Below are 15,701 nucleotides of genomic sequence, written 5' to 3'. Positions count from 1 at the left end.
TATGTTTAGTTGTATCACATAAACCAAATTTAAAGTGATCTGTGAATTGTGCAGTGTCGAATCTGTATCTCTTATTTTCTCTTTTCTGAAGTCAATTGAAAATTGATTGTGCTTTCAGTAATATTTTTATAAAAACTGACTTATGCAGTATTTCTTTTTGTTAATATTTTTTTAAAGTTCTTGAAAATAAAAAAAACATTTCGCCACTATTGCATGGCATGTGGGATCTTAGTTTCTCAACCAGGGATCAAACCCACACCCCCTGCATTGGAAGTGTGGAGTCTTAACCTCTGGATTCTTAACCTCTGGATCACCAGGGAAGGAACTATACAGTAGTCCTGTGCGTAAAAAATCATAAACAAAGAAATACATGAGTCAGAGAAAGGTGTTTGACTTATACATGCTCTTTACCTCAAAGAAGGGCAATTTTCTTTTTATATCTGAGATGTGTTTAAAATGATAAATAATCCAAAGCTCCAAAGAGCTGTCAAGCCTGCCACAATGTATAGTTAATACGTTAATGTTTTGACTATCATCATGCAGATTTTCCCAGTGAAGCTCAGACACAAATTGTCAGCTAGTCAGGTGTTCAGGTGTTGAGTGTTTTTTTTTTCCCCTTCTCCAGTAATCAGATAATTTAAAGGTTAAAAACAAACCCAACTGCTCAAGACTCCTTGAATGGGGGGTGGATCCTAATGGAACCTGGCTTTGCACAGGCCTCTTCAAGGAGTCTACCTCAGAGCTGACAGAAGCTTTGAAACAAGTTCCTTATTTCTTAAAACTAACTCCTTTATTGGTTTGTTTCTTGATAACTTTTACATTCACCTTTTCAGGTAGAACAGAGGCATTGTCTGCCTTTTGCACTGCCAGCTCAACCCTTACGCTTAAGAGACATGCCTGTGAACTTCCTCACAGGTTACGGGCCACTAGGACAGCTCTGATGTCTACTCCAGCATTTCTTTACATATAGTCATTTTATGCCTCTCCTTTTCTAGACCAGAAGTTTCCAGCAGTAAGTGAAAGGCCTCTTTCTCCTCATCCAATCAGGATCACAAAGACTGCAACTCGAAAAGACCCAGATGTGAACATCGTATTAGAAGGGCCCTGCAATGGCGCGTAAGTGGTAATGAGCCTGTCTGATTTCATTTGTAGTTGGTTACCTTTGACCTTATTAGATTTTGCATTCCTTCAATAACCACAAGACAGAGAGAGATTCTTCTCTTGACCAAGATCTTGCCAAACTCCAAGATGGCCCAGCAAAACAGTGTGTTTATAAGATGGGCATTGAGTGTGTTGCATCTTAAGGAGCCTTTAGTAACAGCTGATTTTTACGATTGAAAGCATCACAGTGGCACAGGTGACTTTTGCAAGTCATTACGGCAAGATTTGCTTTAAGAATTCTTTCGTCCAGATGTTGCTCCCATGAGGATGGTTGGTTCATGTAAAGGAGAAACAGTGAGTGGTGATGTTGGGTTTGATGCAGCATGAGGAAGGAAAATGAAGGTCAGCCTTTGGTTGTCCAACCATCAGGATGCATTAACGGTTTACTCTCACTTGTAGATGATTTTGAATGCTCTCATCATTTTCATTTGCTCTCAGTTCCCTGGATGAAAGTGTGGGAACAGAGGAGAGATCGGAGAAAAGAGAAGCTCCCCTTCCTTCCCTTTCAGAAGATGCTCAACAGACAGAAGGCCGAGCTGCCCTCTTTGTCCCGCCGGCCATGCGTCGTAGCGTCCTTGACTACTGCCGCCGTTTCGAGCACTACCTGCGAGTGATTGCGCACGAGGCTGTGGGCTCCTTCAACCCATGGCTCATAGCTGAAAGGTCAGTAGGAGGGCTTGTGCTCTGTTGAGGAACAGGGTGCCATGTGTTAAATTGACTGCAGAAAGGCCTGGCCAAGGTCTCAGGCCGAGCTTTTGGGCCCTGGAGTTCCAGTGGCTGCTCCGGGCTGGGGAACAGGCTTTCTCTGCCAAATGCCTTCCTTCAGGGAGAGGAGATGGGAAAACAGCATGGCTGATGCCATCCCGAGGAGCATGCCACAGCCTTCCACCAGAGGTAGAAACTTTGTTCAGGGCAGGCTTCCTGTTGGTGTTAGTGAGGTCAGCGTCATCAGAGAACGTGAATTATGACTGGGCAGGAAGCAGTTACGATCTTGAAGTCTTCATGGTCAGGTCAGACTTGCAACAGGACAGCGGGTCTATAGACCTTACTACACTTAATCTTCTCCTTCTGGCTGTCGCCTCCCCTGAGAAAGGGGAGTTCTGTGGAGTCAGAAGACAGTCCCACTGCTGCTAGATATTTGAAGAATACCCATTTCATGTAAATATTCAATTGAAAGATGTGTGCAAATTCATTCTTTAGAAATAGTGCTCAAATTTAAATTCCTTACGAGTATCGTTTTATTATATACGAGCAGATAATTTTCATCAGTGAACCCAGAGTATACTGTTATGACATCTTTCTTGAACAGGTTTCAAACATGTTCTAGGAGTTAATAATTGCCTCTTTTCAAGTTGCTTATTTTTTAAATATATTTTTCAAGTTCTTCACATTCTAGCCAACACCTCTCAACATAGTTTTCCTCATGATTTGATGTGTTGGTTAATCTCACCTCCACCCCGACTCTTTCTCCTGAGACTCTCTTTCCTTCTACCCCAGCCTGGCCCAACCACTGTCTAGATCTGCGGTGCGGCTCTTGTCCTGACACGTCTTCATCACCACCCTGGGCGTGAGGTTCTCCCTCCCACGTTAGGGTCCTTGTGTTCTGTTCCCACGTGTCTTCCTCCTTCCTGGTTTACTCCCTTACTTTGATGGAGGCTATACTGCTTTGTGTATCACAGGACAGTTCCTGAGACTTATATGTTTGAAAGTGTCTTATCTTCATATTTGACTGATGATATGGTTGAGTTTTAAATTCCTGGTTTATTTTTCCCAAAGAATATGCCTCCCTTCCTTTGTGGGGGTGAAGGAGGGATAGTCACGTAGCTGCCACGAGCAGGGGTAGAGACCCATCAGTCTACCAGCTCATCCTGCAGTCTCAATCTGCGTTCTCATCTCCTACCCAGTACTTCTTTCCACTTTCATGGTTCCTGGTTCTCTTACTTCCAGAGACTTTGTAATGTTCTGTGAGACAGATCAGCTTGCTTTTCCTTGGTGTCTTCCGCTATGCACCCTAAGGTTTCTGCTTCCTCTGCATTTCCTCTGAACTGCTGAGTCGTTTTGATTACCTGTCTCATCTACTTTTGTCTTTTTCTCCATGTAGTTTCATATGTTCGTTTATCTCCTTTTATTATGATGGGGATTTGGGTGGGATCAGAGATAATCACATGTCCACTCCCTTAAGTCAAACCTGAAGTCCTAAGATTTCTCATAATATACGTACTCTTTGAAGTATGTGAAGACCCTTTGTTCTGGTTGAGATGCCACGTATATTTCCTGGGGAGGAGAGTAGAGTAAACTTGCCTTGCTTCCATGCATTAACCTGCAGCCCTGTAGCATGCCCATTGGTTTGCACAGAGCTTGTCTGGATTGATTAGGCTAACTAGCATCTTGGGAAATTTAAAATAAGCTAAAGAAGATAGACTGTTCCCTGTATTGTTCTTACCACTTGATTAATGATACATTTTGTTACAGTTCTGTAAATGTAGGGGGAAGCTCTCTCTCCCCCTGTGAGGACAAATAGGGTAAGATATAGGGGTTAGAGTTGTTAAAATATGCCTGAATTTCACAGATGTTCTCCTCTCTTGTCCTTGACCCTCAAGTGACAGCACATCTAAATATTCTAGCTCTGTTTTTGATCTCTCTTGGTTCTTATTTGGGTGTCCCAAAGATGAGAAGTGTATTGATCTAATCTTGAAGAAATATCCAAGGATAGTTGGCTTCATCTGATAGCCTCTTGGGTGAGGGAGAAATCAGCTGAGTTTTTCCTCTTTATTTTACTGTCTCCATTCCTCCCTTCACCTGGAGAAAAGGACTATTCCAGTGATCAGAAGGGGCAGATAATATAAACTGGATATAAATAAAAGCATGATTCTGAAAGGAAAGGTTTAAGGTGGTGATGCTTTTAATGAAAGCAAACTCTTAAGGATTCCTGGTTGGAAAAACAAATCAGGAGATGGTTGAAAAGAACAGACTGAACATATGATTTATCTCTACTCCCTGTAGCCCTATCTCACTGTATGTCACTGAAAGACTGAATAAAAGGCATGAAACCATCAATGACAGCAGATAAGAACCAGCAGGAAAATTTTGGAAGCCATGAGCAGTTAGACAAATGGGCAATGACTTACCAGACCAGAGAGAGCAAAGAACCTGATGAGGGTGGAGCCAAGAATCAAGCTAATTTGTGCAGAAGAATCTTGGTAAGACTCAGGAAGGAGAAGCACTAGGGATGCATGGGTGCAAGGGAATCAGAGCATAGGAGGTTTAATTGAAATTTTCATTCTTGAATAGAGCAGATCACTAAGAGATCCCAACATTTCTGGAAACCATGAAAGCTACAGAGGCCACTATAACAGAAAACATTGGACTAACAAGATTTACAGAATGTGAGAAGAGGGGAAAAGGAGGAATGGAAAACTAATGAGGAAATACTATAAGAATCTCCAGAAAGTCATTAGTCTCTATGATTGAAAGGATTCACCAGTTGTTCACTGCAAGTGCATGGGTGAATAAATGCATGAATAAATGAAACTGAACACATCATGACATGTTGTGCACAGGAAATGCAAGCATCCTCGTGTAAGGAGAAGATAACGCAAGGCTCCAGAGTTAGAACCGGGCACATTCAAATAGTCAGAAATGAGAAGGGTGTGTTGTCAGTAGCAGCCCTGCTACAGGATATAAGAGCATGCTTCCAAAGTTTACCCTGGAATTCTGTGCCCAGCTAAATTATCAAATAAAAGTATAGAATAAAGACAGTTTAAGGTATGCCAAGTATCAAAAAATGTAGTTTCTCAGTAAGCTTCTAGAGGGTGTTTACCATCAACATGAGAAAGAGGAAGACAGGATTTAGGAAATTTGGGAACTCTAACACGTGAACTTCCAGATATTCAATCAGGTTTTAGAAAAGGCAGAGGAACCAGAGATCAAATTGTCAACATCAACATCTGCTGGATCATGGAAAAAAGCAAGAGAGTTCCAGAAAAACATCTATTTCTGCTTTATTGACTATGCCAAAGCCTTTGACTGTGTGGATCACAATAAACTGTGGAAAATTCTTCAAGAGGTGGGAATACCAGACCACCTGACCTGCCTCTTGAGAAACCTATATGCAGGTCAGGAGGCAACAGTGAGAACAGGACATGGAACAACAGACTGGTTCCAAATAGGAAAAGGAGTACGTCAAGGCTTTATACTGTCACCCTGCTTATTTAATTTCTATGCAGAGTACATCATGAGAAATGCTGTGCTGGAAGAAGCACAAGCTGGAATCAAGATTGCCAGGAGAAATATCAATAACCTCAGATATGCAGATGACACCACCCTTATGGCAGAAAGTGAAGAGGAACTCAAAAGCCTCTTGATGAAAGCGAAAGAGGAGAGTGAAAAAGTTGGTTTAAAGCTCAACATTCAGAAAACAAAGATCATGGCATCTGGTCCCATCACTTCATGGGAAATAGATGGGGAAACAGTGGAAACAGTGTCAGACTTTATTTTGGGGGGCTCCAAAATCACTGCAGATGGTGACTGCAGCCATGAAATTGAAAGACACTTACTCCTTGGAAGAAAAGTTATGACCAACCTAGATAGCATATTGAAAAGCAGAGACATTACTTTGCCAACAAAGGTCCGTCTAGTCAAGGCTATGGTTTTTCCAGTGGTCATGTATGGATGTGAGAGTTGGACTGTGAAGAAGGCTGAGCACCAAAGAATTGATACTTTTGAACTGTGGTGTTGGAGAAGACTCTTGAGAGTCCCTTGGATTGCAAGGAGATCCAACCAGTCCATTCTAGAGGAGATCAGTCCTGGGTGTTCTTTGGAAGGAATGATGCTAAAGCTGAAACTCCAGTAGTCTGGCCACCTCATGCAAAGAGTTGACTCACTGGAAAAGACTCTGATGCTGGGAGGGACTGGGGGCAGGAGGAGAAGGGGACGACAGAGGATGAGATGGCTGGATGGCATCACCGACTCGATGGACATGAGTTTGAGTGAACTCCGGGAGTTGGTGATGGACAGGGAGGCCTGGCGTGCTGCGATTCATGGGGTCGCAAAGAGTCGGACACGACTGAGCGACTGAATTGAACTGAACTGAGCATGGAATTTCCAGGAAAACGGCAAAAGCTATTTTCAAGAATTTTTTTTTTTTTTAATTTTGGCTGCACCACGCAGCATGTGGGATCTTTAGTTCCCCACCCAAGGATCGAAACTGAGCCCCCTACAGAGGAGGTGCAGAGTCTTAACCAAGACCACCAAGGGAGTCCCTCCAAGAGAATTTTTCAGTGAGCATAAATTCAGTGTCCTTTAGAATAGGAGGACAGAGGGCTCTAGGAGGAATAGTTTCCAGACAGGGAAGGCAGGGTAAGGGTAAGAAAGGTTAAAAAAGAAGAAAACAAACACATTACCTAATGTGCTTTGGAGCTTGTATTGGGAGCACACATTGAATGTATTTGTGTTTCTCTCATAGTTTGGGGATGAATTAGTGATAGGAATATAGAAAGCAAAGCAAGCATAAAAAGAAAACAAAACAAAACGAAAGCACAAGTAATCCTTTCTGCTTCTAGTAAGAATGTACTTGGTAATTTGGACCGCCTCTCCCACTGAGGATCACTGTTAATAGAAAAGCTAGATCCAAAATAAAACATATATGCTTGAAGGCACCAGGAAGTTAACTAGGTAATAAGGAATAACTGGGCCAGGATCCTGGAGAAGACTGACCCTAGACTGTCAGTTCTGGGGGAAGGTGAATGGCACTTTCAGTGGTCTTTTCAGATCAGAGGATAGCGGTGGGGATTAAGGGCTTGCCGAGGGCTGACCTGATGAACTTTGCTCACTTCTGATGGGGACCCTGAAGGGTGGCACTCTGGAATAAGGGTGACCTGGATGCCGGCAGGCCCTGCCAGGACTCCACTCAGCTCCTCTTTGTCTCACTTCCTGAGACTGAACTGAAGTCATTCTAGATTGTTGCCTCATAGCCGCTGAGCAGAAGCAAACTTAACTTTTCTCTGAAGATTTATAACACCATCTTAGGATTTAAATTATTCCTGCAGTTTTCAAACTTAGTGTCTGATAAATGGTAAAAAAAGCCTGGCAGCAGAGAGACATGACAATAACAAGAACAGACCCACAGCAGCTCCACATATTAGAGCCATCAGACACAGATATTAAAATAACTGTGAAAAAAAAATAAATAAAATAAAATAACTGTGCATACTGTGTACATAGAGGTAGAATTTTGGCAGAGAACTGGGAGTAAAACTAAATCCATGTGGACATGCAAGAACTAAAAAATACAATTTCTGAAATGAAAGTGAAAGGTGAAAGTAAAGTCACTCAGTCATATCTGACCGACCCCATGGACTGTAACCTACCATGCTCCTCCATCCATGGGATAAGCGACTCATCAAATGGGCTTAATAACAAATTAGAAACATCAAAAGAAAAAATTAGAGCCTTTTGGCTCTCTGAGTAGCACCATGGTTGTTAGCATGAGTAAGCATCTTATGAAAGGAGGTGAAAAGGGAGCCAAGAAGAAAGTGGTTGACCTATTTTCTAAGAAACATTGGTATGATGTGAAAGGACCAACTATGTTCAATATAAGAAATATTGGGAAAACACTAGTCACAGGAACTCAACCCAGATCACATATGATGGCCTCAAGGGTCATGTTTTTGAAGTCAGCCTTGCTGATCTGTGACTGATACAGTTGCATTTAGAAAATTCAAGCTAATTACTGTGGATGCTCAGGGCAAACGCTGCCTGATTAATTTCTATGATATGGTCTGACAAAATGTGCTCCATGGTCAAAAAATGGCAGACCATGAGTGAAGCTCGCTTTGATGTCAAGACTAGCAACAGTTATTTGCTTCATCTCTTCTGTGTGGGTTTTACTAAAAAAAGGCAACAAAAAGATTTGGAAGACCTCTTATGCCCAGCACCATCAGTTTCACCAAATCCACAAGATGGTGGAAATCATGACCGAGAGCTGCAGACAGGTGACTTGAAAGAGGCAGTCGGTAAACTGATTCCAGACAGCACTGGAAAAGGCAGAAAAGCTTGCCAATCTGTTTATCTGCTCCATGACATTATTGTTAGAAAAGTAAAAATGCTGAGGAAGCTAAGTTTGAATGGGGAAAACTCATGGAGCTGCATGTGAAGGTAGTCATTCTGAAAAAGCTCCTGGGGAAGAGACAGGTGCTAAAGTTGGACGAACTGATGGATATGAGCCACCAGTCCATGAATCTGCTTAAAACTCAGACTTTAATGGTGACCAATAAAATATATCTTGTTTTGGGGTCGGGGGAGAAAAAAGTTAGAGACTTGGACATAGAAGAAAATGTCTATAGAGTGAAGCATGTGCTGTGCTAATTTGTCGCAGTCGTGTCCAACTCTGCAACCCTCTGTTGTAGCCCGCCAGGCTCCTCTGTCCATGGGATTCTCCAGGCAAGAAAACTGGAGTGGGTTGCCGTTTCCTTCTCCAGGGCACCTTCCCTACCGAGGGATCAAACCTGGGTCTCTTATGCCTCCTGCATTCGCAGGTGGGTTCTTTACCACTAGTGCCACCTGGGAAGCCATGAGTGATACATGGAGACACACAAAAAGATGGAAATGAAGAGAGAGGATGAGGGGCATGGAGGATAAAGGTCAAGGTCTAATACACATGTGGCTGGGGTCGTGGGAGAGGAAGGAGAGGGAATGAGTCAGAAGGACATCCAAAGAGATCATGGCCGATAACTTCCCCAAAGTAACACTAGACATCAAGCCACAGATTCAAGAAGCTCTAAAAGTCCCAAGCAAGAAAAAAAAAGAAATCCATATGTAGCATATATCACAGTATTGTTGGAAAATGAAAGACCAAGAGAAAAAAATCTTAAAAATCAGCCAGAAGAAAGAAGATGGAGAAACAAAAACAGTGGAGGCTAGATGCCCTGGTGTAAAGCTCCAAAAGAGAAAGCTGCCAGTCTGGATGTAAGCCCAGTGAAATGTACCTCAAGAAGGAAGGCAGGAAAGGTTCTAAACAAAGCCACAAAAATTTATTACCAGTAGACCGTCACTGTAGGAAATAGCAAAAGGGTATTTTTCAGGCAGAGCAAAAACAGTCACAGATGAAAAGTCAGAAATACAAGAAGGCATGAATTAAGAAAAAGTCAATAGTAGGCAAGTGAATATTGACTGTATAAAACAATAAACTGATATCTTATGGGGGTGTATGAATATATACTGAAGTACATGATAACAGTAGCATAGAAATTGGGAAGAGGATAAATAGAGTTAGTGTCCTAAGGTTCTTGCATTGTCTGGGAAACTGGTAAGAATATCAATTAATGTTATAATTTAAGTCAAGGATGCTTATTGTAATCTAGAGTGGCCCCTAAAAGAATAGTAAAATAGTGTATAATACCCAAATTAAAAGTGAAAAAGTAATTTAAACAATCACAGAATCCTAAAAAAGTTAAGAAAGAAGAGAGAACAAATAGACATAAAGAAAATACTTAGTATTTTAGTAGTAGAAGGTCAGCTGTATCAGAATTACATTAATGAAGGAGCACTTTACACACCCATTAAAAGACTAAAGATGGTCAGATTAGCTGCCCCCGCACTCAAAAAAAAAACAAAACCACAAAACAGCTGGGACAGGAATGGGGTAGAAGGGATAGCAAAAGGGGAGGGACACTTAGCTTCATTTCATCTCTTGTATACTTCAGAATTGTTAATGTTTCCTATACAACCCTCCAAATCAACAAGGTTTGGAGGATGTTGAGCGACCCTAAATTGGAATACAGGAAGAAACTGACTGTATATCCAAGAAATAGCCACACTAAAGGGATACGTACAGGTAAGAACTTGTCTAAGTCACTTTTGAATGTAGTATTTTGACTCTGTACCCTCTGGCTAAAGACAAAGACTGTAAACACATGTTAGATTCTAGTAAGTAAGTTTCTTTTACCCAGCAGCATGGGTTAACAATTCTAAAATTACTTTCTCTGTATTTTAGTACTGATTGAGTAAGTATATTGTGAATAATGAGAGTCAGGTTTCAGGGGGGAGGCTAGAATGAATCCTCTGTTTTGAAGTGAGATTGGCGGTATTATGACCTATGGTTTTTGATAGATACAGAGATAGACACGGGTGGTGTGTCCTTGCACTGCTCTGTCTGAGCCTGTCTGCTGAGAGGGCCTGGAAGCTGTGACACACGTAGTAGCAGAGAGCTCACTTGGTACCCAGATTGTGGTTTCTAAGATACTTTTCTCCATGACAAGGCACCAGGGCTCCTTGAAGAATTGGACAGTTCCGAGACTGGGGCTGGGAAAATGTAAGATGAGCCTGAAACTTCATTTTGTGCCAGAGTGGAAGTGTTCAGAGAATGTTGGGGGCATGTCAAGAGGACGTAGGAGCTGACTTGAAAGGGCTCCTGCCGGCCATTCGGGAGGACACTGAATATCAAATAAGTAATAATAAAAACAGATTGCAAACTGTTGAATAAGAATTCATAAGACCAAGCTGATATGAATGAATGAATGGATACATAAATTCATAAATAAGTAATAGAGAAGGGAAAGCTCTTCCATACAGTAGCATGCCAACTATTGAACAGAGAAGGAATGATGAAATTAGAAAATCGGTGTTGGCAACCTTGTAATAATTGATTCTGCAAGTTTGATGAGAAGCAGAATATTTACATAGTCTCAAAGTATCTCCCTGCAACATACGTATCAATTACAAAGGGGAGGTAGTAACTACAGGGTAGAGACTTGGCAGACATCAGCATGACCAAGTGACAAAAATTAACCCTCATCGTAATAAGACAAATAATGCACTGTGGGACACAGCATCCCTTCTGGGCATTTGTTCTCAAAACATAGAACGTGAACCTGACCATGAGGAAGCGTCAGACAAATCCACACTGAGAGACAGTCTTAAAAACAAAGCTTCTACTCTTCAAAAAATGTTAAGATCATAACGCACAAAGACTGAAGAACCATTCTAGATGGAACTGAAGACGTGTGACTGACCGTTGGCTGCCACACGCGGTCCTCCAGTGAGTCCTGGACAGTCTACAGAATCTTTTCTTTCAAAGGACTTCTTTTGGACAGTTGGCAGAAAAATTGAAAAGGTCTGTGGGTAAGACTGGATAGCAGTGTTGTGCTTGTGCTTAGTCACTTAGTCGTGTCCAGCTCTCTGTGACCCCATCAACAGTAGCCCGCCACGCTCTTCTGTCTGTGGGATTCTCCAGGCAGGAACACAGGAGTGGGTTGCCATTTCCTTCTCCAAGATAGTAGTAGTATGTGTGTCAATGTTAAGATTTTTATAATTGTATCAGGCTTATTTAAGAGAATGTTTTTGTTTTCAGGAAATGTATCCAGAAGTACTGCGTGTGTTTGTGTGTGTGTAGAGAAACTGGCAATTTCCTGCCCCCTGTCCCATAAAGAAGGCCCCCATCCTTTCTTCTGTCAGGCAGTTGGTAAGCCGTGGGAAGTGGGCTGGGCCAGTTAGTTAGTGTCCGGCCACCTCTGTCAAGCCAGTTAGTGTCTGGCCATCTCTGGCTTCAGCTGTCTCGAGGGTGAGGTCCCTCCAGTAGGTGTTACAGGCCCCTACCTCAAGCCTGACTTTGGAGTCTAAGCACCACCTTCTTACTGTCTAAGGAAGCAAGACCTCTCACCTTGTTTTTCTTCCAAAATACTTTAGCTATTCTTGGTCTTTTGAATTTCCGTTTAAATCTTAAAAGTGACTTGGTAAGTTCCTCAACTGAGTAACAGAACGGCTCCCATATTTGGCTCTATGTACCTTTAGCTGTGTTGTTTGTCTTCCAGCTTTTCAGAAGAGCTGGTCGACGAAGCCCTGGGGGCTGTGGCTGCTGAACTGCAGGACATGTGTGAAGATTACGCAGAAGCCGTGTTCACCTCAGAATTCTTGGAACCTGCTACGTGACGGCTCTCCAAGGCGGGGCCCCTCGTGTCACACTGGCCAAGGGGTGGCACCCCCGCTTGGTTTTAGCCACAGGAAGGCTTTGTCCTCAGCTGTCCCTCCAGGCCCAGAAGAGGAAGGAAGGACGCGCCTGCCCACTGGGAGGAAGGACCCGCCTCACTCTGATCCTCTCATTGTCAGAGCGAATGGTTCTGATAGCTTATGACGGGATGTGTCCTTATTTATGAGTGCCCAGGAAACATGAATCGATGACAGTATAATATTTTCTGAATGTGTAGTTTTCCCATTGAAATACCATGGTCATTCCACTGGCTCAGCTTGGTGATCAGAAGGTTCCGAAAGGTAATAGACTAAGTCTGCTTCACACAGGGATTCAAGTTGCTGTTGACCTGCCCTGATGCCTGCACAAGAGCAGTTACTGTCTGGTCCCATCACCTGGCTCATGTTTCCTGCTCTGACAGTTCCTACCAGGACACCTGTCCTGCTGGGTTATAGACTTTTGTCCAGCACAGGACTTGGTTATGCTGCCCAGCCCTGCTCTCTTACTAAAATAGGAACCCAGCAGTTATCCACGTGTAACAGCAAACACACGCTCCTCTCATTCTCAGTTGCTAGGTGCTTCTTCACATTTTTAGTCCCTCAAGTCTTCTGTTGCTGTGAGCTGACGTATTCTGATACACAAAACTCTGAATTCAGAGGAGGTTTATGGACCTCAGGAGAGGCTGGCCTTCTCTGGGGTTTGGGCGGAGGTACGAGCTCACTCCTCTCTGCTGAGGTCACGAGTGTCTTATGTCTCCGCACCGGAAGGGAGCCTGAGTGGGAGGACAGAATAGATCGGATGGTGTGAAGATGACAGGGTCTCCCCCAAGACAGGAATAAACTTAAGAACCACAACAGCTTAGTCCTCGAACGTCTTATAAGTCCTGTTTTACCAGGAGGAAAGCCTCTTGTGCTTTCAGAAACTGAGTTCAGAAAAAGAAAAGGAACGTGTCTAAAATAAGGCCACTGCCTGGAAAAAGTTCCCCTCACTTTTTTTTGCCTGAGGCCTGGTGAAAGACATGTAGAGAACAAGTGACGTGAGACACACCCCACGGAATAATGTGAATCTTTTTACAGCTCATACAGTGTTGTCATCTGGGATTTGCCTCTGAAGTACAAGGATTTCAGGTGATAATTTAAGCTGCTTGATCACACGTACTTGTGCAAATTTGATTTTCATTTAATGTTAATGTTTTCCTGCTTAATTTTATATAACCTCAGAATTTAAAAGGCCTCAAGGGAAATTATAGGTCTTTAATTTGAGGAATTACATAATGTACACTTGAATTGATAGAAGCGTCTGTTATTGATAATTTGAGTGGCAGTTTTTATTGTTGACTTTTTAAATAAAATTGATATTTTAAAGTATCTACATGTTGCTTTAAAATAATTTACATATCCTTTTTCCCCTCAGGCAAAGCGAAATGGGATTTACAGGAACCACTGAGAATACTTTTATATTTAATATGAGTATAGTGGATTATTTGCCACCTCTCATCCTCCCCCAGAAAGAAATACATGATAATGAAAGCTAACATTTATTGAGCACATACTATGTACCAGCCATAGGTCTAAATGCTTTCCCTGTATTAATTTATTTAATCCTCATATCCATGTGAAGTGGATACCATTATTATTCCCATTTTATAGATGAATCAGATGAGGCCCAGGATGGGGAGATAATCTGATCAAACAAGCCTATGTTCAGCAATGCCATGGGCATGGGTTCATTTACTTACTCCATAAAGCCAGCTGTCGAAGTTTCGAGAGTTTGCTTGAATGCATCCTCCTACCTCTTCCTGTCTGTGCTCAGCATGTGATGCCACCCCTCCAGACGCTGTGGTCTGGAGCAGTCCTTTGCTAAGTCCTGTCTGCTATAGAGTCAAGTCCAGACTCCTTTTTTGTTTGCAGATCTTTCCAGCATCTCTCCTACTCCCTGTCTCTTGCCTGGGGTTGAGGCTTACACCTGCTTCTGGGTCCACTCACTACTCCACCGCCCTGGCCCACAGTGAACCTCCTCAGCCAAAGCTTATTCTTTGAAGATGCAAAAATAACCACAAGAAATTAAAACTTTCATCTGAAAATGGAAGTTGAATCCTTCAAATATAAATTTTCCTGTGTACGGCCTTGCAATTATCCCAGACCTCTAGCATTTGTTCATGAGCAAAGGCTGGTCCTGTATAGGTCATTATCTAATCCCCTCCAGTTTTCTCCTGACCTATCTGGGTGTTCTTTTCAGAAACAGAGAGATGCATGAATGTAGTATTCCTGTGTTACATAGGCTGTCCCAATGGACACACATGCTGAAATTCCTGTGTTCCTCACCCTGATCTGTCCAGCTTCACAGCCCTGACCACTGGGGGTCTTACCTGTTAACGTGTTTGCCTGTTGTCTGTTCAGCTCCTTGAGGGCAAGGCCTCTGCCTAGCCATGTAGTTGTCACGAAGTCGTGTCTGACTCTTGCCAGGCTCCTCTGTCCATTTCCTCTGGATTTCCCAGGCAAGAAGGCTGGAGTGGTTTGCCATTTCCTTTTCCAGGAGATCTTCTCAACCCAGGGGTCAAACCCATGTCAGCTGCATTGGCAGGTGGATTCTTTACCTCGGAACCTCCAGGGAAGCCTGGGAGCAGGTAGGTAGTGCTCTGTAAATTGTTTTGAGTTAAAGAAGGAAGGCATACTTTTTCCTCAGATAGGTTTTGGTTTGGGATGGGGGCTCTATCACATATCTGTAGTGTCCAGGAAAATCTTTGTTAACTCTTGGTGACCTGCTGTAGGATGCTGCCTGTGAGGAACTGTAGATTCCGTCTCTGAGGCACCGAGGCGTTGGGGATTCCAACTGAGAAATTCTAGAACTGCTGTGGAATGGGCGTGGGGAGAGGGCAGAGGAGTGGATGGCAACTGCAGAAATGACTGCTTCGGTGCTGGGGTCCCTTCCGCCTTTGCCTGTGGCGCTGGAGGTCAGAGGGGAAATGGTGAGGAGCATCCTTTCTGCCTCCCTTCCCTCCCTCCACTCACAGTTCCTGCTTCCCTGAAACTGAGGGGTGGGGACCGTTTGTGTGTGTGTGTACAAGGAGTGGGCAGCTGGAGGCAGGGCCTGGAGGAGCTATGAGCTGGGCACCAGTGGGTCTGAAGGCAGGGGTGAGGGTCTGAGCGAAGCCTCCAGGGCCCAGAGGAGAGGAAGGGGCTCTGAGCTGGGTGGGAAATGTAGTTTCCTCTCTGGCGCAGTGTGCCTCGTGTGAGCTGTCGCTTCAGTTGTGTCTGAGTCCGTGACCCCATGGACTACAGCGTGCCGGGATTCCCTGTCCTTCACTCTCTCTAGGAGTTTGCTCAAACTCAAGTCCATTGAGTTGGTGATGCCATTCAACCATCTCATCCTCTGCTGCTTATGTCCTCAATCTTTCCCAGGATCAGGATCTTTTCCCATGAGTCAGCTCTTTGCATCAGGTGAGCAAAGTATTGAAGCTTCAGCTTCAGCCTCAGTCCTTCCAATGAATATTCAGGGTTGATTTCCTTTAGGATGGACTGGTTTGATTTCCTTGCCTTCCAAGGGACTCTCAAGAGTCTTCTCCAGCACCACAGTT

The 15,701-nt window shown here is 43.4% G+C and overlaps 1 protein-coding gene and 1 pseudogene across 3 annotated transcripts in view; both read left to right on the top strand.

Annotated features, from left to right (window-relative positions):
* Positions 1-13,491, top strand: part of KIAA0753 (KIAA0753 ortholog) — a 60,600-nt gene extending 47,109 nt beyond the window's left edge. For 2 of the 3 annotated variants that reach the window (XM_040243691.1, XM_040243689.1), the window contains exons 16-18: positions 996-1,116; positions 1,600-1,824; positions 11,970-13,491. In XM_040243691.1, coding sequence (XP_040099625.1) covers positions 996-1,116; positions 1,600-1,824; positions 11,970-12,087 — 464 coding nt within the window. In that variant the 3' untranslated portion in view covers positions 12,088-13,491. Of the gene's footprint in view, positions 1-995; positions 1,124-1,599; positions 1,825-11,969 lie in introns of all 3 variants that reach the window. The other variant, XR_005721602.1, reaches the window with a different exon arrangement.
* LOC120866147 lies at positions 7,361-8,255 on the top strand (annotated as a pseudogene).
* Positions 13,492-15,701: the final 2,210 nt, after the last annotated feature.

This window comes from Oryx dammah, unplaced genomic scaffold (genome assembly GCF_014754425.2).
Source record: "Oryx dammah isolate SB20612 unplaced genomic scaffold, SCBI_Odam_1.1 HiC_scaffold_8, whole genome shotgun sequence".
In the NCBI taxonomy this organism is placed as follows: Eukaryota; Metazoa; Chordata; class Mammalia; order Artiodactyla; family Bovidae; genus Oryx; species Oryx dammah.
Note: the sequence above shows the minus strand (reverse complement) of the source record. Positions and strands in the feature narration are given on the sequence as shown.